Below are 24055 nucleotides of genomic sequence, written 5' to 3'. Positions count from 1 at the left end.
GGCTTTACTTTGGCGTTCTTCTCTCTGACCCATAGCCCGTATATATATAAACTGTAAGATACAGCCCAGGAATGGCTATATATTACAGCTTATTTTTACCATCTCTTTGTTTTTGAAACGTTCAAACCTATAGAAAACTTAGAATAACAAGATAATTAACTCCCAGATACTCTCACCCAGATTCACCAGTTGCGTGCCCTCTGTTACATTCTGACACTGTATTCTTCTCTGAATACAAGAAATGCAGAGGGTAAAAAGCAAAGAAGATAGTTTGATTATCAAAATGGGGGGGGGCGACCTAAACAAAAGATTTAATTGTTTTCTGGTATGAGGCCATGTGTCCAGCTTGTGTTTGAGGTCTGAGGTAAGTTTTTTTCCCTTAAATATGAATGGAAACTTGCACAGTAACCGAGGATGCTAGAAGAAACCCTTGCCTGGGACGTGTGCCACAAATAGGACTTGTATTATCTCTTCTTCTTATGGCTTGTTTTATTGACTCAGTGTAAAACCATAAATTTCTATGTATTAAGTATGAAGTTTGAAGTTACATATTTTTAATTGAAACTTTTGAGAATGGGAGAAACCCAACAAGTTTAGTGCCAGAAAGACCTGTGTAATAACACTAATTGCAGTGGTTGTATGTGTGTGTATTTTAAATAAAGGGTCATCCTAAAAGTATTTTACATCTTAGGAGATAAATCCTCATGTCTGTCCATTAAGGGTGGCAATCTTAGTAGTACTGCATGTCAGCCTTCTTGCAATAGCTGTAGGGTTATTTATTTTCCTTTTTAAATAAACTGACTTATTTGTTTCAATTCTTTGGGTGTAACCATCAGTCATTTTTATATAATAACTTTGGTAAAGCTTTAAAAGCGTGTTGTTAATACGTAAAACAATAATTTATTTTGTCTTTAAGGGGAGAATAAGAATGTAGGAATAGAATTTCTACGTTCACATTGAAAACCAGTTTCAAACATCTTAGTGGTTTTGGAGTACATGTTGGGAATAAGTCTCAGCTGGGTTGATGTCTGCAGTACACCCAGTAATGTTTGCCTGCTGTCACCTCCTATGCAAAGGGGAGCAGAATCAAAAAAGGAATAGACCCAACAGAGTTTGATTTGTCCTTTGGGTAACAGACAGTGTAAATCCCAACGTATCTAAAGAAATTTATCATTTGGAGCCAACATTTGGATCTTGGAGTGAACCGTTAATATGGCTGATCATTTTGGTTTTGCGTTTGATCTGAAAGGAAGGGTAGCAGAGAAGAGCAGGGAGAATGTTGAAAGAGCGCAGTTGTGTTTTCAGTAGCTTCTTCTCTATTACATTATGTAGATAAATGGGTAGAACCAGACCAGAGGTATTTCTTTTAACAGATAAAACCCAAACTCAATGACAAAGTAAATGTTGGATATTCTGAATTTATTTGGCAACTAAATAAAAGTTGGTTTTTACATATCAACCCGGTGACCAGATTGTAAACTCCTTGAGGGCAGATACTGTCTTATTCGTCGCGTGTCCTCAGAGCCTGGGGTTCGGTAGGCAGTCAGTAGGCATGTGAATGGTTGAGCTTACTGAAAAGTAAGGACTGTGTCTCTACTTCATGAGTAAGAACTAAATTGTTGTCATGTGTGTTAATATCTAAGGTTCCACGAGAGAGAAGGTCATCAACAGCAAAGCCAGATGTTGAGCACCCAGAGCCAGATCATAGCAAAAGGTAATGTTTAATACAGAGCATAAAACAGTACACTTGAAAATGCCAGGTTTCTGTGAAAATAAAGCAAAAGTTTGTTTAAATGAACAGGCGCTGGTGGAAGAGATGGGTAAGTTGGCCTCTTAATATCTGAATTCAGATTTCATTACTGATTTGTCTCTCACTAATAATTACGATTCTATTGCTGAGAAGTCACCCGTTTCTTTAGGTGTAGTTGCCTTTTCTAGAAAACAAAAGCAATAACTTTCTCCGCACCCAAAGGGATGTTTTTAGTAACCACGTGAGTGCACTGTTTGCTTATTTGTCTTTTAGGTTCTCTTAAGAAGGATGTGTCTTAAGGCAATGGTGGGGGTCCATTAAAAAAAATAAGTATCAATGATCTTGAATAACTGCCTAACTGAGTAGAATTTAATAAAGTATGTTCAGCTGTATTCCAAACTCCTGTTGAGGTTATTTTTGAAATCTTTTAGGTTAAAACTTTCAGAAATTCAAATTAAGCCTTGACTTTATAGCCATGAAGAAAAAAAGTTAAATGTGCCTTTTAAATTGCCCTGTGTTCTATTAGTAATAAAAGAATAAAACATTTTTGAAGAAAGAATGATCACTCAGAATCCCACTGTGCTCACAGTTTAGTTGTTTGCCGTTTGGGCGTGCAGGAGCATTTTATGGGGCTGTGATTATATTCACAGATAGGATTTTCTTCTACTCAGTATATTTCATAAATATTTTCCATATTGCTGTTTTAATCTTCATAATTTGGAAAAGGGCTTATGGCTTTTATTTTTTAATTTTTGTTATAGGCACTTTCAAACATAACAAAAGTAGAGAAATAGTATAAGCCAGTAGCTACTCAGCTTCAACTGTTATCAACTTACTTCCTCCTTTTTGATCTACTCTTCCCTCTTCTCCAACTTTCTAATTAATTAATTTTTAAATTTTATTTTTGCTAGAATATTTTAAGGCAGACCCTAGCTATCCTTAACATTAAGGCTGTATCTGATTTTTGCTATTACAAAGCCTTAATGAACAGCTTTCTAAATAGCTTTTTCCTTTTTCTCTAAAGAAATTTCTTTAAGACAGTCTTGGGAGTGAACTTATGGTTTAAGGTTTGAATATTTTATTGATCTTGAAACGTGCAGAGTTGCCGAATAGCTTTTTTCCCTTAAAGGTATCAGCCTATATGGTTTGAGGGGGCTTTGAAGATGTATCAATTTTACTCTAAACTAAAAATCATCTTATATTGCCCAGGATATTTATTAAGCCAAAAGTAATTTGTGCAAATATAGGGAAAGCAAGTGAGTCTAAGTACTGGGAGAAGTGGTGGTTGAGGACCAAGTACCTCACACTTCCTGAGCCCGTGTGCCAGGCATCATTATACGCAAATTCTCGTTTCATCCTCATCACCACCTTGTGAGGATAGGTACCATCATTATCCCCATTTTATAGATGAGCACGTAGTTACTGAAGGATTTTGAATCTACATTGTCTGACCGTAGAGTCTGTACTTTAACCACCAGCCTGTACTGCTCCAGTTAATCACGTTTGTAGCTTCAGGCTTCTAGTAAAATATGATCATTTTATAGGATTATTGGAAATAAAATATAGTAGAGGAACGCTCTGAGTTCTCAGCATTTCAAATGAAATTTTACTCAGTACTTCTGGATTTTACTTGCCCTGTAACTATAATGCATTTTTTTCCCTTTCTCTGGTAACGGGTTGTTGTGCCATTTCCTATTTATTTTGTTTCTACCAAGTATAGTATTATTATTGCACGGGACCCAATAGCCCAATGCCATTAGGAAGATTAAAATTGTCAAGGAACTGTATCAGCATTGAGTTTGAAAACACAATTTTCTTTTCTTTTCTTAAAGAAATAGCATATCAAACGTGACTGAGCAGCCCCTCATTTCTGCTGGAGAAAACAGAGTGCAAGTGCTGAAAAATGTGCCATTTAACATTGTCCTTCCCCATGGCAACCAGCTGGGCATCGACAAGAGGGGCCATCTGACAGCTCCTGACACCACGGTCACTGTCTCCATAGCAGCGATGCCTACCCACTCCATCAAGACGGAGACCCAGCACCACGGCTTTACTGTGGGGATCCCCCCAGCAGTGTATCATCCTGAGCCCACAGAGCGTGTGGTGGTTTTCGACCGGAACCTGAATGCTGACCAGTTCAGCTCTGGTGCTCAACCCCCAAATGCTCAAAGGCGTACTCCAGACTCTACCTTCTCAGAGACCTTCAAGGAAGGCGTTCAGGAGGTACAGGAAATGAAAGCATCTTCCTAAGACGCTGTGTGTTTGTATAAGTATTGGGTTCCACCTCTTCCTTGTTATGTAAGCTTGAAACTCAGCCTGAATTCAGTGGATTGGGAACAAAAGAGTTGTTTTTCTTTTTTTCTTAAAGAGAAAAGGTCCATGGGTATAATTTGTAAACTAAACCTATAAAACCAGAAATTATTATCAAGGGCACATGGCTAATCTTACAAGCAGCCGAGTTAACAATTATGATTTCAGCAAAGTGATTTGCTGGAGAATGAGGAGAGCTGCATACTTAATCTTCCGTGGACAGCAGACATAGGCACACAGTCTGTTTTCGGCTTTTGTCCTAGACCAAAACAAGCTCCCCGCAACTGGTCTTAATATAAAATGATTTATCATATATTTGCTTAGTGTTTCTTGCTTGGTACATTGTCGGGGAGGCGGGTAGAGCTTGATGACAACTGCATTGTGTGACATTTACCAATTAATTCCAATTACTTCTGAGGGCTCTGTGGTGATGAACATGTCACTCGGGTAAAAGTTAGGGACTGAGGACGTTTGGAACTGTATTTAATGACTTATGGGGGAAAGGAGCATCCGTCTCCACTTACAGAGTTAGTAGAATAGTAACCTTTCCTGGGAGAGTGCACCGATCCATCCAGCCGTGGTGCCGACTTGATACTGTATCTTAACTTGGTGCAGCGATAGAGCTAACTCCTAAAAGTCGTGAGATTTTGGTTGCACATTCCAGAGTTTGGACAGAATTGGGATGTGTGGGAAAGATGGGAAGAGAGAAGAAGGAAGCGCTTTGTGGGAGCACTTATGTAAATTGTCTTAATTTAATCAAGGGATGTATAAATGGATATTTTTTTCTTTTTAATTTTCTTTTAAAATTTTTTGTAGCATCAAAATTTTTGTTTCAGACAAACTTTGGAAGAGTGGTGGGTTGCTGTAAGCCACATGCTCTGATGCTGTACCAGACGTTGGTCTTTAGTGAGCCTGATAACCAGTTACATCGTTGTGGCTTATCACGTTGATATTTCAGGTTTTCTTCCCCTCGGATCTCAGTCTGCGGATGCCTGGCATGAATTCAGAGGACTATGTTTTTGACAGTGTTTCTGGGTAATAGTTGTCTTTTAATTTGATTTGTAACTTTCAGCTTGTACGACTTACTTCCTTTTTGTTAATTTGATCTTGGAAAATCAGAGGTGGCTTTCGCAGCTTTCAACTTTACTTCCTTGCAGTCAGTGTGGTGACGTCTTTGCTGGAGGACGTTTGCTTTAGTGCATTCAGTTTTGCACTCTGAACTGTGTTTCATGTTTCCCTAATTCTTGGTGTTGGTGCTTTTTCTTTCCTTCGGTTTCTTTATGTGATGGTAGTAGTAGTGGTAGTAGAATGGAATCTCAGAGAAGAGGTGAAGGGATTAAATTAGATCTGAGGTCCCTTCTGTTTGCAAAAGTGTATAATTCTGTGAGAATTTAGGAATAACATCAGGTGGATAGAGGCTTTTATATTTTTATTAGTCTCACTAATGATAAAATAAATGGAGTCAACTGTTTACTGGGCTGACAACCTCTTTTATATGTCACAAAATTGCATCTCACTCTGGAAATGTCAATATTTTCCAAGTTATATATAAACATGTTTAGTTTTTTTAGGAGTGTAATTTCGTTTTATGCATTTTTATGTGTGCTGTATTTTTAAATAAAAGTTTTATTTAAAAGTCTAGGATTTTATGGGAATTGAGACTGCCTTATAGACCTGCCTCAAGGTACAGGAGTCACAAACTCAAATGCCTTCAGGATCTAGGATAGGGGTCAACAAACTTTTTCTGTAAACGATCAGATAGTAAATATTTTAGGCTTTGTGGGCCATACAGCCTCTGTCGAAACTGCCCAGCTTTGCCCAGCTCTGTCGCTGAAGCACAGAAGCAGCCGTAATGTGTAAACAAAGGGCGTGGCTACATTCCAATAAAACTTTATGTATAAAAATAGGAGTAATTTGCCAACCCCTGGCCCAACAAGGTTATTAAAAAACTTCAGGGGAATATAGACGTGGTGCTATAAGATAAAAGAAAATGTAGACAACCGTGGAGCGCCATCTGAGTACATTTAAATTATAAGCAAAAACAACAAAAAAGTGCTGGCAGGCCAAATCACATTTAGTCAGAGGCCTCCCGGCCTCCTGTTTGCAACCTTTGCTGGGTAAATACCAGGTTGGTAGCATGTCTTGTGAGAGTTCCTTCCGGAGTGCTTTTCACTCATTCATATCATTAATATCCTTTGCCTCCAAACTTCTAATTTGTTAACATCACTTCACAGATTTTCTAGTAGGCATTTAGTAGTCCCACATCTGAGAGATTTGAGAATTTCTGGGTTGCTTAAGATTATATTTACTCTGGAAAAAGCAGCAACTGCTATCTATTTATAGCATGACATGGTCAGTTGGATGTTTCTAGTCATCTGCTCTCTGCATACATCCACACTAAAGCATGTCAAGTTTGAGCTCAGGCATTTAAGAAGCTTCCAAGAGAGTGAATTAGAGATCTGTGAGTTTTTTTGTTTTCTAGGAACAACTTTGAATATACCCTAGAAGCCTCAAAATCGCTCCGACAGAAGCCGGGAGATAGCACCATGACGTACCTGAACAAAGGCCAGTTCTATCCTGTCACCTTGAAGGAAGTGAGCAGCAACGAGGGCATCCACCACCCCATCAGCAAAGTCCGAGTAAGTCCTGCTATCAGTTCTCGTCTCTGGGAAAGCTGGTCAGAGCTTACTAGTTCCAGGTCTGAGGCAGATCTAAATTAAGATCTGAAATTGCAGTTTTAATTCACCGCAAAATCGAGAACTAAGTTTTCCAAAAGATACTCACGCCTTCGTGTCTTTACGTCGTGACGCATTCTCTTTCACAGAGTGTGATCATGGTGGTTTTTGCCGAGGACAAAAGCAGGGAAGATCAGTTAAGGCACTGGAAATACTGGCACTCGCGGCAGCACACGGCTAAACAAAGATGCATTGACATAGGTAAGTAGCTCCGGAGCCTGCTTTTATTCCCAGAGGTGCAAGCATCCAGTTTTCTAAATCCAGTTATTTTTGGCAGTGATCAGCTTCCTGCCGAATGCATTTGAATTTTTATGCCAGCTACTGATCTGTTCCAAACATTGTCCTTGGCCTCCTGGAATCGGTGCTCTTAACATTACTTCCTTCATGAGGACATATGCCCCATGTGGTGGCTTTCCATGTGACACTGGGGCCAGGAGCTGTAGCGCCAGCTCGTGTAAGAGTGTCCTGCTTTTCAGTCTACAAATTGTTTGAGGGGTAGTGTCTTCTTTAAGAGATTCTGATTATTTGGAGATGGTAATAGGTGGAGGGAAAAAAAATCACCAAGTTAAAGAAAATACTGCTGCTGTGCAGCAACTCACAGTCTTCCCTAGTTCCATGTTGAACTGCATCGAAAGTCTCTTCTGTCTGTAAATAGACCCAGAGATTCATCACTTGGAGTAAGAGCAGCAGACCTGTGCAAATCCATATTTAGTCAGGTAGCTTTGTGAAAACCCGTGTTCTTGCCATGTATATAATTTTCATGTAAGACCATTGTCTGTATCGCAAGATGGCTCTTAATCTTTGTGTTACTTCTTTTCTTTGCCTGTGGTAATATTCATGTTCTCTTTCAGAAGAATGAAAAGAACTGAGTTCCAGTCTTGATTCTCTGGACTTAGTTTTGTGGCCTTGGGACAGTTATTTAAACTTTTTAGACCTAAGTGTCCTAATTTTGATAAAATGGGATAAATTTAAAAATGTCTAAGCTTGCCTCCATTACAAAAATTGTGATTCTTTTTCTTCCTTTTTTGAGCTTCTTTCAACCCAACAAAATGTTAATTTAAAGTATCCAGCAGTGATAATATGAAAAGCTGAATCTTACATTGAACTGCTGTAACCTCATGTTGGAAACTAGAAACCACGACTTTCTTTTTCTTTCTCGTCCCTCATACAGCTGACTACAAAGAAAGCTTCAACACCATAAGTAACATTGAGGAGATTGCTTATAATGCCATTTCTTTCACTTGGGACATTAATGATGAAGCAAAGGTAGGTAACGAAGTCCAGGGACTCCTGTGTTAACCAGCTCTTTGAGGAGTGGGAGGAGCTTAGTGATTGGACAACCGATTTTTTTTTTGTTTTTTTCAGTTTTACTTGTTTTCCCTCCTTTGCTAAGGAGGAGGGAGAACAAGCGAGGCTAGGAAGGCCATGGTCATGAGGGGCTTGAAGCAGGACAGGACGAAACAGGCCCCCTGCTCAGCCTGTCCGTGTGTCCTGTTCCTCAGCCAGCTGGTTCTCACTTTCTGTCTTTTCACTGGTTCACATTTTCTGGACATATGGCACTTTCCCAGATGTACAGAACCGTCCCTCTCCCCTGTCTGTTCTCTTCTCCCGCAGCAGGGCCAGCAGCCACTGTCTGGCCTCGAGTCTGACTCCTCACTCTGGGCTCCATTTCCTCCTTTGCAGAGTGGAATCAGTTCCTGACTCTTCCCTCCTCCGGGTGTGTAGTAAGGGTGATTGGAACAGGGCCTGTGAAGCTGGTGGCGTTTCTTCAGAAAGGTCCTCGAGTACAGGTTGTCATTAGTGCTCCGTCTTGTGTCGCTACCCTGGGAACACAACTTGCTTACGGTTCTTCTCTCTTGGGCTTTGACAAGTGAAGAGTTGCCTCCAATTCAGATGGTCATTTGGATAATTGTATTTGGAAGTTTTAGTACCTTTTAAGAAAAATTAAGCAGATTTTTCAGTCATGCTGCCCTTCCTACAGCCTTCTTCCCTTTTAGTAGAACCCATCTCTTCACTAAATTATTAGCACTCTGGTATTTTTTTTTGCCTTAGTTTAAAATTTGGAGCTCAGGCAACACAATAGAAACACACTAATTTCGGGCAGTTGCTCAAGTCAGACTGATCTTTACTGTTGGTTGCAGTCGTAGGAACACTTTTGTATATCAAGGACCAGGTACAAAGTTACCATCACCTTCCTGTCCTTTCTCAACCTTTCTTCTATTTTCTCTTTTATTTATTCAACAAGAATTTTAGCAATTATGGAATAAGACACTGAGTTAGGTCCTAAGTATTGTAGAATTTAATTTTTTCCCACCTAGCCTTGCTATTAAAAATCATATGACTGGATTCTTGAGACCCGTGTTAACTTTGTATTATAATTACTTTCCTTTCGTACTATGGTTATGGTGTCTAAGGCAAAAGTGTGTCTTAAGAGTGCAGGATGTAGTAAGTGGGGTCTGCCAGTCTGTTAGGAAGCTTAAGTTGCTGTAATTGCCTTAAAGTTATCCTACTGACCACCTCCATCCTATGCAAACGTCTTCAGGCTGCTTAGTCCAGAGTTTGGTGCTTGATTAAAGAGTGAATTCACTACAGAGAAGCTAGTAGAAGGAAAAGTAAACATTTCGTTTTATACAAATGTTGTTAGAGTTATTCTGAAATTAAATATCATAATAGGACTCAACATGCAAGCAGCCTGTAAGAAGAGTTGGCCGTGTGCCCCCCGGGTGCTTCTGTTCTTAAATCAAGCTAGGGAAATTTGTCCTATTTGCCATTAGGGCCTGATGGAGAAATTGCGGAGGAGCTGATCAAGCGCATCGAAGTCCTGAGTTCATTTTTCTGACTTATCTGTGACCTTGGACTGGTCCCTTGATTCACTGGCTTAGTTTTCCCCCTCTTTTCCGCCTAGGAGAATAAAAAGGCCACAGTGGTCAACTCTCTTCTTTGCTGGGGTGTCGTCAGGACTAATAAGCACTTGTCAGGGTACATGGAGATCTTGGCGGAAAGGCCCTGCGTGTGGGCAGGGTGCTTTGTTTGATGTGTCACTCTTCAGGGCGGGAGTAATGGAAGTCCAGATGACTGGGTAGGGTTAATGGCTGGTTTTACTCTGAAGGCCTTCAGCTTGTTTGTATTAAGAAGTATTGTCGGAGGCATGTCCTAAGTAGCCTTAATAGCATTGTTAATTGATGTAGGGAAATTCAGTTTCATTCTCCTTTCCAGACCCCCAGCACTGACTTGATTTTTTAAGCCTTTGCCAGCCCCCAGATGGGGCTCGTGTCATTTCTTAATGAGGCTACTGCCTTTTGAAGCTGATATCAGGCATCATCTTCAAGTGTGTGTTGAAATTAAGTCTGTAGATATTTTGCTTTCCCTGCAAGTTGATGTTTTCTGTTTTCACACTGAAAGCACTTGATGCCCCAGGGCAACAAGAGTGAATAGATATACATGCAGAATCCTGTATAGATTTTTTTCACTTCTTATTTTGAAAGCAACCCACTTTCTTGTTCTAATTTAGGACACATTTGTTGATTCTTAATTCCAGGTCATTCTCCCCCACAAACATAGGGTTTCTTGGAGACATGTGGCATTCCCTTCTTCCCCCACTTTTTAAAGATATCTAATATACCCTTTTGGCCAAGCCAGGAGGAGCAAAACCAGAATTCCAGCCCAGGGTCAACATGAGAATCTTCTCTGTAGCTTCTGCTGCTCTTTGGAGGTGATTGTTTTTAGGACGTGTCAGGTTGAATCTTGAACACCTTGGCTTAGGTTCTAGGTTGGGAAAAGCACTGTCCAAGCTAGACTCATCCTGTCCCTGTACACACTCCATCACCGGCATAATCATATACTTGCTGTTACCATGGAAACTTGAAGACGTTATGAAACTTGTTTAAAAAAAAGTTATTAGACTTCAAAGCAGCAGGGGAGAAGGAAGTTGCTTTGAAAAGCAGAAATATCTGAGAAGCAATCCCCCCTGGTGGCCCTGATCTCTCTACTGTATATACCTATTTCATTCATTTTTCTGTACTCCACACAAAATTAGATTTGTTTGGGTGGTCGGGCATCTTTTTAAGAGTCAGGAATATCTACACAAATTATAGTTTATCTGACATTCACATTTCATTGAGAAATAACTTAATCAGATTTCTTCCCTCCTGATATATGGCTGAGATCAGCTGCTTGAGGTAATTTTGGCAGGGAGAAGAAGTGGTTCCCTTTGAAACATTAAAATAAGGTGCTCTGGTGAGATGCTGAAGTTTACAGTTTGTAAGATAGGAGGGCACTGGTCCCTTTGGGAAGAGAGGATTAGGAAATTGTTGGGCATGAGGAGACATCAGGAAGGTGGGAGGAAGATAGACACAGACTTAGACTATAGGAAGATTTCATCCAAAGCCAGCTGTGCACCCTGCCCCCAGTTGCAGGACTTCATAACTTTACCCAACAAATATCCAAGTGCCTGCTGTGTCCATGGTACTGTGCTCCATCCCGGCAGAAACGCTGGTATTGTAGTTCAGATGGATTGTGTGTCAAATAGGCATTTGTGGCCTGAGATCCTAAATATAACATCACGTTTCTAAGGAAAAGAAACTTTACAAATGAACTTTGGAGCCGCAAATAATTTAGAAGTTGGGGTTATCTGTTCTGCACCAGTTTCAGCATTTCCACAACCAAGTGAGTAACTCTAGATAGGCTGCACATCATGGACTAGGGTATAATTTTTTGCTTGGATTGTAAATCTAAGAGTTTACAAGAGCTTTGAGATTTGGATAGTGATATGAAGCCTGAAGATCTAAAATAAACAGAGGAAAAAGAAGTTAGGGAGAGAGAATTAACTTCTTTGAATGTCGGTTTTATGCCAGGCACTGTGCTGAGGTGCCTTCTCTGCGTTCACACTTAACGGGTCAGTGCTGCCTGCTCAGTACCCGTGAGAAAGTGCTTAGTCCTCCAGGTGGGAAGATGTTTGCTGCTTGGTCATCCAAATGAGATCACCTGAGGAGGTAAGAATCTACACCTTGTAATGGACAGAAGGTGTTCCTGACGAGGGAATATTTAAAAGTGTCAGCATTCATATTAATAGAGCAGCATTATGGATTCACTAATATAAATTCCCGTGGTAAGTAGACCACTTTTGCTACAGGGAAACAGTTTATGTTGATTGTTGGATGAGTGATGTTTACCTACAAAGGAGAGGAAATTATAAACCAAAAAACCTCTGTATGGAATCAAGTGAACATTGAGTCAGCCAGCTCTGAGGGATCCCTGGCCTCCAGGGGAGCATTCCCAGGAAGGGATATCTCTTGGTGGTATAGGACATGGTTATACTTAACTAGACAGTATGAGAAATGGGAAAACAGGTGCAGTTGAAAGCAGAGCTCAAGATCGCTTTGATCGTCTGTGTGTGGCTATGATCTCCATGAGTATGAAGCAGACCTTTTAAAGATGTAATGAAACCCCAGGGATACAAAATATCTAACATGTTTTTCCCAGAGGTGACTTCTAATCCTTACTGGAAGGTGGATTGGGGTGCAGCTACCATTCATACATTTCGTTTTTTAAATAGTAGCAGAAAAGAGCTTGCCGTCAGACACGCACTAGAGCTCCACCTGGAGTGAGCAGTGTCAGACAAGGAATAGGTGTGGAGTCTGAGTTTCTTTATACTGGATTTTGCACCCGTGGCTTAAAACAACCCGAAGACTCGTGAGTTGTCCCGCCATGCCGTGCTGGAAGCCGGTGCTTCCCGATGTCTTCATCAGACCCACAGAAGGAGGCACTCCGGGATCAGGTGTGATGAGCCTTCTCGCGGGCAGAGGGAACTGCACCTTGTCCTTGTGGCAGGATCGTATCTCTGGCGGGACAGAGCCCATCTCAACAGGCTGTTCATGTCTTCATGGTTCACTTCCTTCACATGTTTCACCTTCAGGGTGGTGCCTTGGCCTGCAGAGAAAGGATAGGACAAAATCAGAGCATCCCCTTCCCCGGAGGGAGAAGACCCTCAGTGAGAGAGCACTTTGTGCTTTTACTTTTAATTATGAATCTGTCAGCTCTAAGGAGGAACTCCAAGGCATTCTGCAGGATTGTCCTTTGGAACCAAATGTTTTCTGTCATGGAGAGGCTCGTGTTACAAAAGAAAGAGGATTAGAGTAGAATGCAGAGCCTGTCTGGAGCACTGAGAGGCTTGAGCACGGGGGGCCTGGGTCCGGCTGGAGCCCTGGTATCTTTCCCTTTTGTCTCCTGTCTCAGCAAAAGTGTATGGGGTTCCTGCCGAGGATTATTGAGGCTCCCGGAGTTCATTCTGTCAGAGGGGTGGAACCATGTTGGTAACTTGAACTTAAGACTTTTTTTTGTGTGTGTGTGGTACGCGGGCCTCTCACTGTTGTGGCCTCTCCCGTTGCGGAGCACAGGCTCCGGACGCACAGGCTCAGCGGCCATGGCTCACGGGCCCAGCCGCTCCGCGGCATGTGGGATCTTCCCGGACCGGGGCACGAACCCGCGTCCCCTGCATCGGCAGGCGGACTCTCAACCACTGCGCCACCAGGGAAGCGCGAACTTAAGACTTTTTGTGTGTGCTGTGGGATGCAGATTTATGAGTTTAGTAACAGTTTGTTGTTTTGTCTAAGCGTAATATTTGGAATCCATCGTGAGAGTAATTTTTAATTTGTTTGGACTGAGCGTATCGCTTGCATTTATAGGGATTCCATTCTGGTGAAGCAGCCGTCAAGTGCTCCAGTAAAATAAGGTGTTGCCAGTTTGGTTGCATTAAGCAGGGACAGGTTTGGTTTGTTTCTCAACTTTACATTTCCAGTGTGAACGGGAGGGAGGAGGGAGAGGTGAGTCAAACATCTTGCAATTGCAATTAAATATAGGCAGGAGATTTAAAACAAAAGTGTATCCTTCCTGACCTAACTAGAAAAGGAAGCCAGGAAGCACTGTTACTTTTAAAACAAAGATAAAGGACTTCCCTGGTGGCCCAGTAGGTAAGACTCTGAGCTCCCAATGCAGGGGGCCCGGGTTTGATCCCTCCGCAGGGAACTAGATCCCGCATGTGTGCCGCAACTAAGAGTCCGCATGTCACAACTAAAAAGTCTGCATGCCACAACTAAGAAGTCCGCATGCTGCAAATAAGAAGTTCGCATGCCGCAACTAAGAAGTTCGCATGCCGCAACTAAAAAGTCTGCATGCCGCAACTAAAAGGTCCACATGCCGCAAGACCCAGAGCAGCCAAAATAAATAAATAAACAAACAAACAAAGGTAAGAGACTTTCAGAGTCCAGACAGATGCAGGCTAGACTCTCCGTGTGTCCTGCCCTTAGACCCTAGAGAAACTCAAGGTAGCCGAGGAGGCTTCTTAGCTGACGTTCTTTCTACTCCAGGGGTGTCCTTCCATGCATTTGGAAAATACATATTTATTAAAGTAAAAAATAAAACTTTTGGTGCCAGAAAGATAGTCACATTCCTTTATGGGGAATGAATAGTCTTTAGAGTTGTGGTTCGATCAGTATTGGAAGTGACAAGAAATTTTTCTTGATTGGAAATGTGTGGAGAATGCTTTTCATTAGCTGATAACAGAATAAACTCTTTACTTGGCAATTGGAAAGCTGACTTTGAAGAACCTGTTCTGGGTCTGATTATGAGGGAGGTTTCTCTTTTAAAGCGAGGGTTGTTGGGCTTTGGCTGCAAAGGGTTTCACGTGTTACCCTAGTGTCTGGGCAAGAGGTCCATCCTGAATCCGGTGGACCTTCAGAACCTGCAGGTAACAAAAGCACACGTTTATCGCTGCACACACCTGAGGGTGAGGGCCAAGTCACGATGTTTCTGGTTGGACAAGGGGGACACGTGGCAGCTGAAGAAAGCCTCGGTTTAGTAGTGAAACTTGCGTCTTGTGAAACGGATTTGAGGCACCTTGTCTGGTCAGCCACTAGAAAAGTGCTGTCACTTGAACTTTTTTATCAGTCTTTTTTTTGGTGGGGGAGAGTTCAGGTTTTTCCCCATCCTCCACCCTGCCCATGTCATGAAACAATGAGCTCCTCTCTAGAGCTTTTTCTTTTTGACACTTTGTCACATTAACCCTCCTGTTCCTGGTCCTTCCTGGAAATTCCATCTCCAGTGGTTTTCTAAATCTGTCATTTCAACCAGTTTTGCTACTTGTAAGCTAAACCAGAGGGCTTTGACCCTGCCCAGACATTTTTAGTCATAACTGAATTTACCTGGAATAGAGGTTTCAGGGCAATGCAGGGTCTGGGAGTTCAGGGGGTTTTTATATGGCAGATCTTCTTCATCCGAGACTCCAAATCTGGTAGTAAATATAAGTGAACTCTACGTTAATTACTCAGGGACTTTTTCTTTAGCTTTTTAAAGTTCACAGTATCTAATTAGAGACTTTGATTGGAAGTCAGCTTCCTGCCAAGTCTTCCCTTATGACCTGTCTGCTCCCCTGCCCTACTCTGTGCCTAGAGATGCTGGAATGTGGCCGGTGTTTGCCTTGTGTCACACCTGCATCCAGATTTTCGTATTTCAAACAAACGTTCTACTTATTTGGGACAACACGTGCCCGATCACTGTATCTGGCAAGTGTCCTTAAGTTCACCAGGCCCTGCTTGTAGGATATGACAGAGGGAAGATGGGCCGCAGGTGCCTCCAGAATGTTTCTCCCTCTCTCTTTTTCTCTCTTTGGGACTCTTCCCTGGCCCTCTGCAATCTTTGCAGGAACTAAGGCTGCGTGTGGGCGGCGTGGGAAGGCAACACTGTGGCAACAGTAAGGGTGATGACTGCATCCTTGTTTTGTCTTTGGGGAAACGCCCCATGCCACGTCCATGTGAGAAGATTGCAAGTTAGTGCTTTGCTCTTCCCACACCCCTTTCCTCGCTGCCCCAGCCTTCCAGTTCTTTTCTCTTGATGGTTGGTTGACGGTCTGTGGAAGAACACAGATTCTAGTTGCACGTTTGAAGGCTTTTCGTTCGTGCTGATGTTATTCCGTAGTGGGATTTTTTTACTCACCTCACGTCATGAGAATAGTGGGGAAGCGTGACTTTCCTAGGATTAGCTGGTGAATCAGCAGTGGAACTGGATCCTGCTTCTGAGTTTATGACTCAGTCTCTGATACCTTCTGGGGCTTAATTAATTAATTAGACCTGCACATCGGGAGAAAGTAGGGGAGCAACAAGGCTCATACAGAACTAAGATAATCAGGCTTTGTTTGGTTTGGGGTTTTTTTGGTTGGGGGGGAGGGAATGTTGATTAAGATTGTGTCTGCTGGGGCTCCCCTGGTGGCTCAGAGGTTGAGAGTCCGCCTGCCGATGCAGGGGACATGGGTTCGTACCCTGGTCCGGGAAGACCCCACATGCCGTGGAGCGGCTGGGCCCGTGAGCCATGGCCGCTGAGCCTGCGCGTCCGGAGCCTGTGGTCCGCAACGGGAGAGGCCACAACAGTGAGAGGCCTGCGTAGCGCAAAAACAAAAAACAAAAAAGAAAAACAACAACAAAAAAGATTGTGTCTGCTGTATAATGCTCAATAAGTGTTCCTGTCTGATGAGACTTTAGAATTGGATCTTGATTTCTTCCTTTAAACTGTTTCCCACTCCATTGGTTTCAGCCGGCATAACTTCATATACGCATATTGGGAAAATAGTGATTGTATTCTAATTAGCACTGTTGGATTTGGTGAGAATAAACTATGTTATTGACCTCATTATAATTTCATTTATCAGAAGGTTTCTAAGAAAAGCTACTGCGAAATATTTTAGAGTGATCTTTTTGACTGATATGGAAGAGAGTTAAATTAAAACTTGTTCTAGGGCTTCTGCTTTCAACTTAGTAGATCAGTTACATCCCAGGAATGAGGTTAGGAATGTGATCTCTTTATTTGACTAAGTTGAATTTTAATACTAGAAATGGGTTAGAGCGATAAAGACTCCCAGAGGCAGCGGGGACGGTGCCCGTGACGGCTGTCACTGTCTGACGGGGCGAGCCATCTTTAAGTCCCTTGCGCGTTAGGAAGTCACAGAGGGACTTGGCGTAGACTCCCCACGTGATCTGGGGTATAGGACCTTGACCTCATGCCTCCTGAGCAAAAAGGGACCTTCTGCTCACAGCCATTTGGGGGTCAGTTTTTCCCCTACTTCACTGAACAGTTTTTCCGTTAGGTTCTTCTTCAAGCTTTCTGTGCTTCATTGTGTCATTGTGGTTTCAAGAGCACAGATTTGGAGCAGGAAGCATGGGTCCTGGTTTTGTCTTTGTCATCTGTGTACCGTGTGTCTGTATCTTCAGAGCCTGAACCTCAGCCATAGTTGGACACTGTCTTTCTTGAATTGAAAGGTGTTGAGTAGCCGGATTCTGAACCATGTGATGCTCGTGTTAAAGGTAAATGTTTCCAGGGAACACAACAGGGATAAGTGCATTCTTGGGACATAAAACATTTTTCAGTTATCAGCTTTGTGAAGTGTCTTCCGTAGTTAAATCAGCCCATTTTCCTTTTTCTTTTCTTCCTTCTATTAGATCTTTTCTCTTTTCTTGCGTATATTTACCAAGCAATTAGAACTCACTTGAACTATCTGAATGTGCACCATAATACACGGTGCACACGTGTAATTTTGACACAGGGTAATCAGGCATGCTCTCAGCTCTGTAGGCTGACACTTTTCCAAAAGTCTGTTGTATATAATCTGACTTAAAAGAGCAAAACACCATTCTCCCTTGAAAATTTTTTTCAGTCATTATTGATCAATTTACCTCATTTCTAACGTCCTTCCAGGAAATTCTCTGCAGGCTAGTTATCAATTGCTCCTGTGTGAAAGGACCGGCTAGAAGTCATGCTGCAGAGAGTTGACTTTCTCAGCTGTACGTTCATGCATTCAGCAAATTATTCACTGTGCTTCTTTTTGCAGGCAATAAGGGAGGGAATAAAAGACGATGCAAGCAGAAAGCCTGTCCTCAAAAGAGGTGGCACTCTCTGTGTGATGATACAGGCCTTAAGTGAGGTTTTAAAGTGCTCTTTAGATTTCCAGGGCAAAGGGGTACTTTCAGCTAAGGGAGTCAAAGGCTTTATGGAAGAGATGGCACTGGGCACCATGCTTTGAGAGATTGCAGCCGCAGAATATTTTTGCAAAGGCTGTTTGGTGGGACCTTTTTTCTTCCTTATTTTTCCCCCACAGAGTAGCTGTTGTGAATTTAAGTGGAAACGAGGCACCTGGAACACCGTACTTAGTCTGCAGAGGTGCTGTGACACATTGAGGCCCAGACATTGCAGTGCAGGAAGCAACATTGGGATTTGTCTGCGGCAACACTCTAATCTTGGAGGAAAGTTGTAGATGTTACCACACCTGTCAATATGACACAAAGCTACAATGAAGGGATAACATGCTTAGTTATCAAATACAGACTGTTAGGTACCTGTAGTTTCTGTAATGGAAAGATGGTCACTGTAGGTAATGTTTTAAAGTATAAACGTGAATAGATGCTGTAGAAAATTACCTCATGGCTCCCTATGTGAATTTATCTCTGCCCTAGAACTTACCTGTCTGTCTCTATATATACATCAGTGAGCCTCTAAATTCCATAACCTTTTCCAAATTGGGGGGGTATATAGAGTCCATTTAATTATTCATTCAACAAATATTTATTTAATGTCCAGTATGTATAAAGAGCTGCTTGTTATCCTCAGTTCTACCGAGATGACCTAGGTGTTCACATCTGCTTGGAGGAAGGATGTGATCATAAATAACCTGTGAACTTGGGCAGCAAGTTACCTAACCTCTAAACTTCATCTGTGAAATGGGGTCAGAGTAGAACCAATTTCATAGGTTGTTTTGAGGGCCAAAGAGTCAGCACACTGCAAGAGTACAGTAAATGGAACTCAGAGATCATAGCAGCATGTAGTTTTATTTGGCTGGAGTTTATGAATTTGGGGCCCTTCATTCAGTGAACACGTATTTCTTATTGGCCAGGCACTGCAAGGATGCCTTGGGAATGTAAAGGTGAGTGGGACGTGGCCCAGTTCTCAGGAAATTCAAAATTTAGTGGAGAAGATTGCCATTCTAGTACTTACAGTGATAAAAGTAAACACAGAGGAATAGAACTTACCTTGGAATAGGAAGATCAGAGAAGGTTTCTCAAGGGTGACACTTGAGTGGGTCCTAAAGGATAAGAACTAGCTGAGCATTCAGAGCCCAGAACGAGCCTATAAACTGGATGTGTGTGAGTACAGAGCTCAGATCGGGGCTGGACATCCAAGGCAAGTGGGCGACCAGATCCTGAAGGCCCTGTGGTGCACCTAGTGAGGACCTTGGACGTCTCCCTGTAAATGATTCGTCTCAAACCCTTGGGACTGTGGACCAAGTATATTGGGGTTGGAATTTCTTTGCATTTTCAATTCAGTGATTAGACTTTTAAAATCACAAGTATATTCTGGTGCCAGTTGCTGCCAGGAGGCTTCAGTGCTAGTGTTTGTGCTTAGGTGTTAGGTTTGAGATAGATAAAGTCCAGGTGAATCCTTAGGGTGCTGTGTGATCAAACATTATGTAGCTGTTTGAATAGAGTCGTATTTCTCAGACTAGGACTGGATATGTTTTTAGGGGTTGAGGAACTTTTTTTTCTCTTTTAAAAAGGATACGTGTATTATTCACATTTGAGAAGTGCTGCTCTAGGTGGTGGAAAATATGGCTGGAAAGGCGGATTGCATCACATACGGCATTTGACTGCTGAGGAATTTAGTCTATTACATAGGCAGTGGTGAGCGACTGAAAATTGTTGAGTAAGAATGAGTGATTAAGATTCTGTGGTGATACTGGTGTTTGGTGATTGCCTAATGTCAGGGAAGCAGCCTCTCTTTTTTCATTTCTTTTCCTGATCTGTAGCCATTTTACTGTTTAAAGGGCGCTCTCCTAGAGGCCAGAAGAAAGAAGGGTTAATTTATGTAAATTTATATTAGCTCTTTTTTTTTTGTCGAGTCTTTTCATTTGTTTTTTTTTGAGGGGGAGCACTGTTGTGTGTATTTAAAGTTTTGTGAGGATTTGAAGCTTGTTAAATTAAGATTTGGAGTTAATAGCTGGATTTTTATATACCTATGGTTTTTCTATCTCTCATTACCAGCTTTTAATTCAGTACCATTTAGTAGTAATAGGCATTAGGAGAATACAAAAAATATACTAAACACTGGAAGAAATTTTTAAAATGGGTCACACATAATTCCTGCCATCAAGGGGCTTAGAGCACTTATAATCACAGTGTGACAGAGTGACCAAGTGTTCAGTAGAGGTGACGGGGGTGTGGATACCAGGCCCTTGGCCTGAAATAGAAGCTCACAGTAGGGCCACAGGGTGCTGGGGGCAAGGCTACTTACTACAATGTGATAGATAGTAAAACAGGGTTGTAATTCTTTTGGGGTAGTTAGAGAACGCATCTCAGAGAAGTTATATCAGCTGTTACTAGGTCTTTATTTATAAGAGAGATGTCAGTAGAGAATGGAATAAAATTTACTTTAAATTGAGGGGCAGAGAAAATAAAGATCCCCAAAGTGTGTGTAAAAATTCCTGTAAAGCAGGTGTGAAGCTAGAATGGGAGTTTGGAGCTGGGTTTTGGAGGGCCTTAAGAATTTGGGTCCCTTCCTTCAGACTCTGGAGAAGCACTGCAGGTTGCTTATGACTTAGTTGTCCCGGTCACTGAGGTGACATTATGTGGCTGAACGCCTGTGGCCTCTCCCTCGTATGAGCATTATGCTTTGTTACTCTATTGTAGTGTAAACATCAGAGCCCTTAAAAAGAAAACTTTATCCCTTAAAAAAACTTAATTAAAAAGAAAACTTTATCCAAACTGTCATAAGGGTGGTTCATATAATGTTCTTAGTGAATCTAAAGGTTCACATTTTGAAATTTTTTATTCCACTCATTGAGAAAACCATATTGTGGAAGTCAAAGGAAATGATTTTCACCATTTTAGAAGCAATGTTATAATAATGTGTAAAATTCCACCTAAATCTCTCAGTGGGGAAAAAAATTAAAACTGTATTATTTGGCTGTCAGGTTCTTGTACAGGAATAATAATATAGAATGAGTATTACTGTTGTGGTAACTTTTTGAAAAGGAACCGCCTTTTTATTTATGAAAATTATCCTAGTGTATTTAAGTTAGTCAGTTTCATCATTTAGCTTCTGACTCACCTGCTTATAATTTTTGTAACTTCTTCCTGATGAATTCCAAGTGCATTGTTAATGCTTTCTTCCTGTGAATTAGGTGGGTGAAAAATTATTTCTAGAATATCTCCCCACAAATGAAACTCACTTGTCAAAGCTCATACATCTGACTACTCCCTTTAGACTAGAGACTCCATACGTTTTCTGGAATTGTGCCTTGGTTTGTGGTATTGATGGTAAAGCCCCCAAAGAACAGGCGACTTGGGGGTTTATAAAATTTGTTCTCAGTTGCTTTCACTCTACGACTGGGAAATGAACTGCTGATGGTGACCTGTGTTTTGAGCAGACTAGTTCCCTGTGTCTTTCTTCTCCTTTTCTTTCCATTTGAGGAGTAACAGTGGACACAGCAGCTGGCTGGTGAACAGTATTGTGCGGCTGCCATAATGCTTCCTGGAAAAATCATCATAAATTAGTTCAAGATCTGATTTCTTGTTGGTTCTGTGCTTATAAACATTTGGAATGAAAAAAATCTATACAAGGTACTCCTCTGATAATGTAAATCTTTATTCTGTTGTTTTTTTTCTCATTTTCAAACTGAGGTTTGAAAACAAGATTAAATCTTTTGAAAAATTCTAAGTGCATGAAAACAAAATTAAATTTTTTGAGAAGTTCTAAGTGCGTGAATTCTTGGCCAAGAATGAGGAACTGTCTTAGAAAAATGGGCTGGACGTTGAAAGAGGAATCTTGCCGAGCATCTTTCCACCTGTTGAGCAGGGTTTTTTGTGGTTAGTTTTTTTTTCTCTCTAGTGATTTTAGGTGGGAACATTAGTTGCTCATCTTTTGAGATTTGTTCCAATTATTTGAATAAAATCAAACTTTTTCTCCAAATAAGTGGCAAGGAAGTATGAAAACAGAGAAAAGGTCATTACTTGAGTTCTTAAAGATCTTTATTTATGTCATTCTAGAGAAGGAAGGTTGTGTATCTTTCAGCCTACTCTCAGACTTCAGAAATAAGGCGTTTTAAGTGTGTATGTGTGTGTGGCTGTGTGTGTGGATGCACACACACGTGTATTGTATAGAAGAGGAGTTGGATGTGTAATAATCCATCTTCCTTTTCACCTCTTTCCCACCTTCTGTAGGTGATATTGGAGTTTTTCTGTAATCTCATTATAGAAAATATTTCTCTGCACAATGAGTATGGTCTGAACATTTGTTTTATCCAGAGTTGGGTGACTTGGCCTGTTGTCCAAGGCCAAGTCAAGGCCAAGTCACCCAAGGTAGAACCCAGTCCAGGTGTTAACACGGTGAGGAGCAGAAGACATCCGCCGTGTTGCTGCCCCAGGGCCCAGAGCACAGCTCTGCCTCGTGTCCTACACTTGCTCTCTCCCTCTTTTGGGTGCTGCTGATTAAAGATTGTCACCTTCCTAAATAAAGATCCACAGACACTGACTGAGCTTCTCCAGCAGAACTTAGTGTAGTCCGTCCACGAGCGTGGGCTGCATTGATCAAGAGTGTGGGTGTGTGGGTGAAGGTCACACTAATGGGAAGTCCATAGCGGGTATCTTCTCAGGAGGTCACCTGTGGGGAGAGTGGAAATACTGAACTACAAAAAGCGGGGGTAGTGCTTCCTCGCTGTTTTTACCACATTGTGATGTCGTAAGGATCAGTTACTATCCCGGCAGCTTAGAGAATGGTGTAGCTCGGGGGGTCAGCAAACTGCAGCTCTCAGGCCCTGGCCAGCCAGGGGCCTGTTTATGTGAATAATGATTTTTCAAGATACCACCACCCACATCTGTTCACGTATCTTCTGTGGCGGCTTTCGCACCATTACTGCGGAGTTGGGTGGTTGCATGGCCCACAAAGGCGAAAACTCCATCAGGCCCCTTTGCAGAAAAAGGTGACCCACTGCTGATGTAGATAGATACGAGAAAGCTGTTTTAGGTGTCCGCATTGAACTTCTTCTTGGTCATGTTTGTTCACTGCTCCCTCGGCATCTTCCTCCTCTTGCTAAAAACCTGTGTGCTGAGCGTGTGCTGTGTACCAGGCCCCAGGAACAGGAATGGCTGCTTGAATGTTGTATCTGTCCTCTGCGGGCACGACGCCACCGGCCAGTCTCACACCCGAACACACAGTTCATCCATACACGTCAACCCCCATGAAAATCAAACGTCCTGTGAGGGCTAAACATAAGAAGTGAAGTCTGACAGGCTTTTAGTAGGTTTTTTCCTGGTCTCTGTCTTCTAAAGTAGGAGTTCTTGAGAATTTACACGACCTTGTTGAATAGCAGAGTTGAGCAGATGCTTTCATCTTTATCTTTCCTTTGATTAAATGAATATTATTCTTATTTGATAGGGCTGTACCTCTGTAAAAAAATTTTTTTTAATTAAAAAGAACCTGATGGGATACATATAAATACATGTAAGCACATCGGAACTCTTTCAAGAAAGGAAACCATATATTGGGACTCGTTTTAATAACCTCAGAGTTTTGGAGCCAAAGGAGATCTTTGATCGCTCAAAGTGTGTAAGTACATAGAAGATTAATTACTTGACGGCAGTGGTTTCTATCCTGGCCGATCACGAGAATTACCCAGGGAGGACCTAAGACAGTTCTCGAGCCCGAAACCCACCCCAGGCGTGGGAGCAGGAACTGTAGACGTGGCCTCACCGTCACCGTCTCCGGTACAGGCTGACAGCCCGGGGATTCCAGGGGAGTCAGGGTGTGAAGCACTCGAGCTCCCAGGCAGGATTATGCTCCGGCCACATTTCGAGAACCACTGCTTTGTAAGATTCTTAATTTTATACAGGTAGCTAGTAGATAACTTTAAGTGGCAACTTCACATGGTACTCTTAAAAGAACATGATTTGTAAAAAGTTGATTGATCAACGTATTACACAAAATTATTGTCACTAGAAATACAGAGTAGGGATATAGGATTCATCATCTTTCAGTGTAAGTATGCTGGGACTGCAGTTAAAAGTCATCTAGAGATCGTCGTCTAATCCAACCCTGTGTTTGACAGTGGGGGACCCTTGCCCGCATCACAGCACAGTTAGTGACAGAGCTGGGACCAAAACTTAGGCGTTTTCCTTCTCAGACCAAAGCCTTTCCTGCTGACCACATTACCTCTTGCTAGAACATATAT

At 41.9% G+C, this 24055-nt stretch overlaps 1 protein-coding gene across 1 annotated transcript in view; it reads left to right on the top strand.

Moving 5' to 3' along the window:
• Positions 1–24055, top strand: part of GRHL1 (grainyhead like transcription factor 1) — a 44547-nt gene that overhangs the window by 2983 nt on the left and 17509 nt on the right. Inside the window, 6 exon segments of the mRNA XM_060309307.1 lie at positions 1644–1714; positions 3583–3973; positions 5019–5095; positions 6543–6699; positions 6885–6996; positions 7967–8061. Coding sequence (XP_060165290.1) covers positions 1644–1714; positions 3583–3973; positions 5019–5095; positions 6543–6699; positions 6885–6996; positions 7967–8061 — 903 coding nt within the window.

The sequence above is a fragment of the Globicephala melas genome, chromosome 12 (assembly GCF_963455315.2).
Source record: "Globicephala melas chromosome 12, mGloMel1.2, whole genome shotgun sequence".
NCBI lineage: Eukaryota > Metazoa > Chordata > Mammalia > Artiodactyla > Delphinidae > Globicephala > Globicephala melas.
The sequence above is the reverse complement of the archived record's forward strand: the minus strand, read 5'-3'. Positions and strand labels throughout refer to the sequence as shown.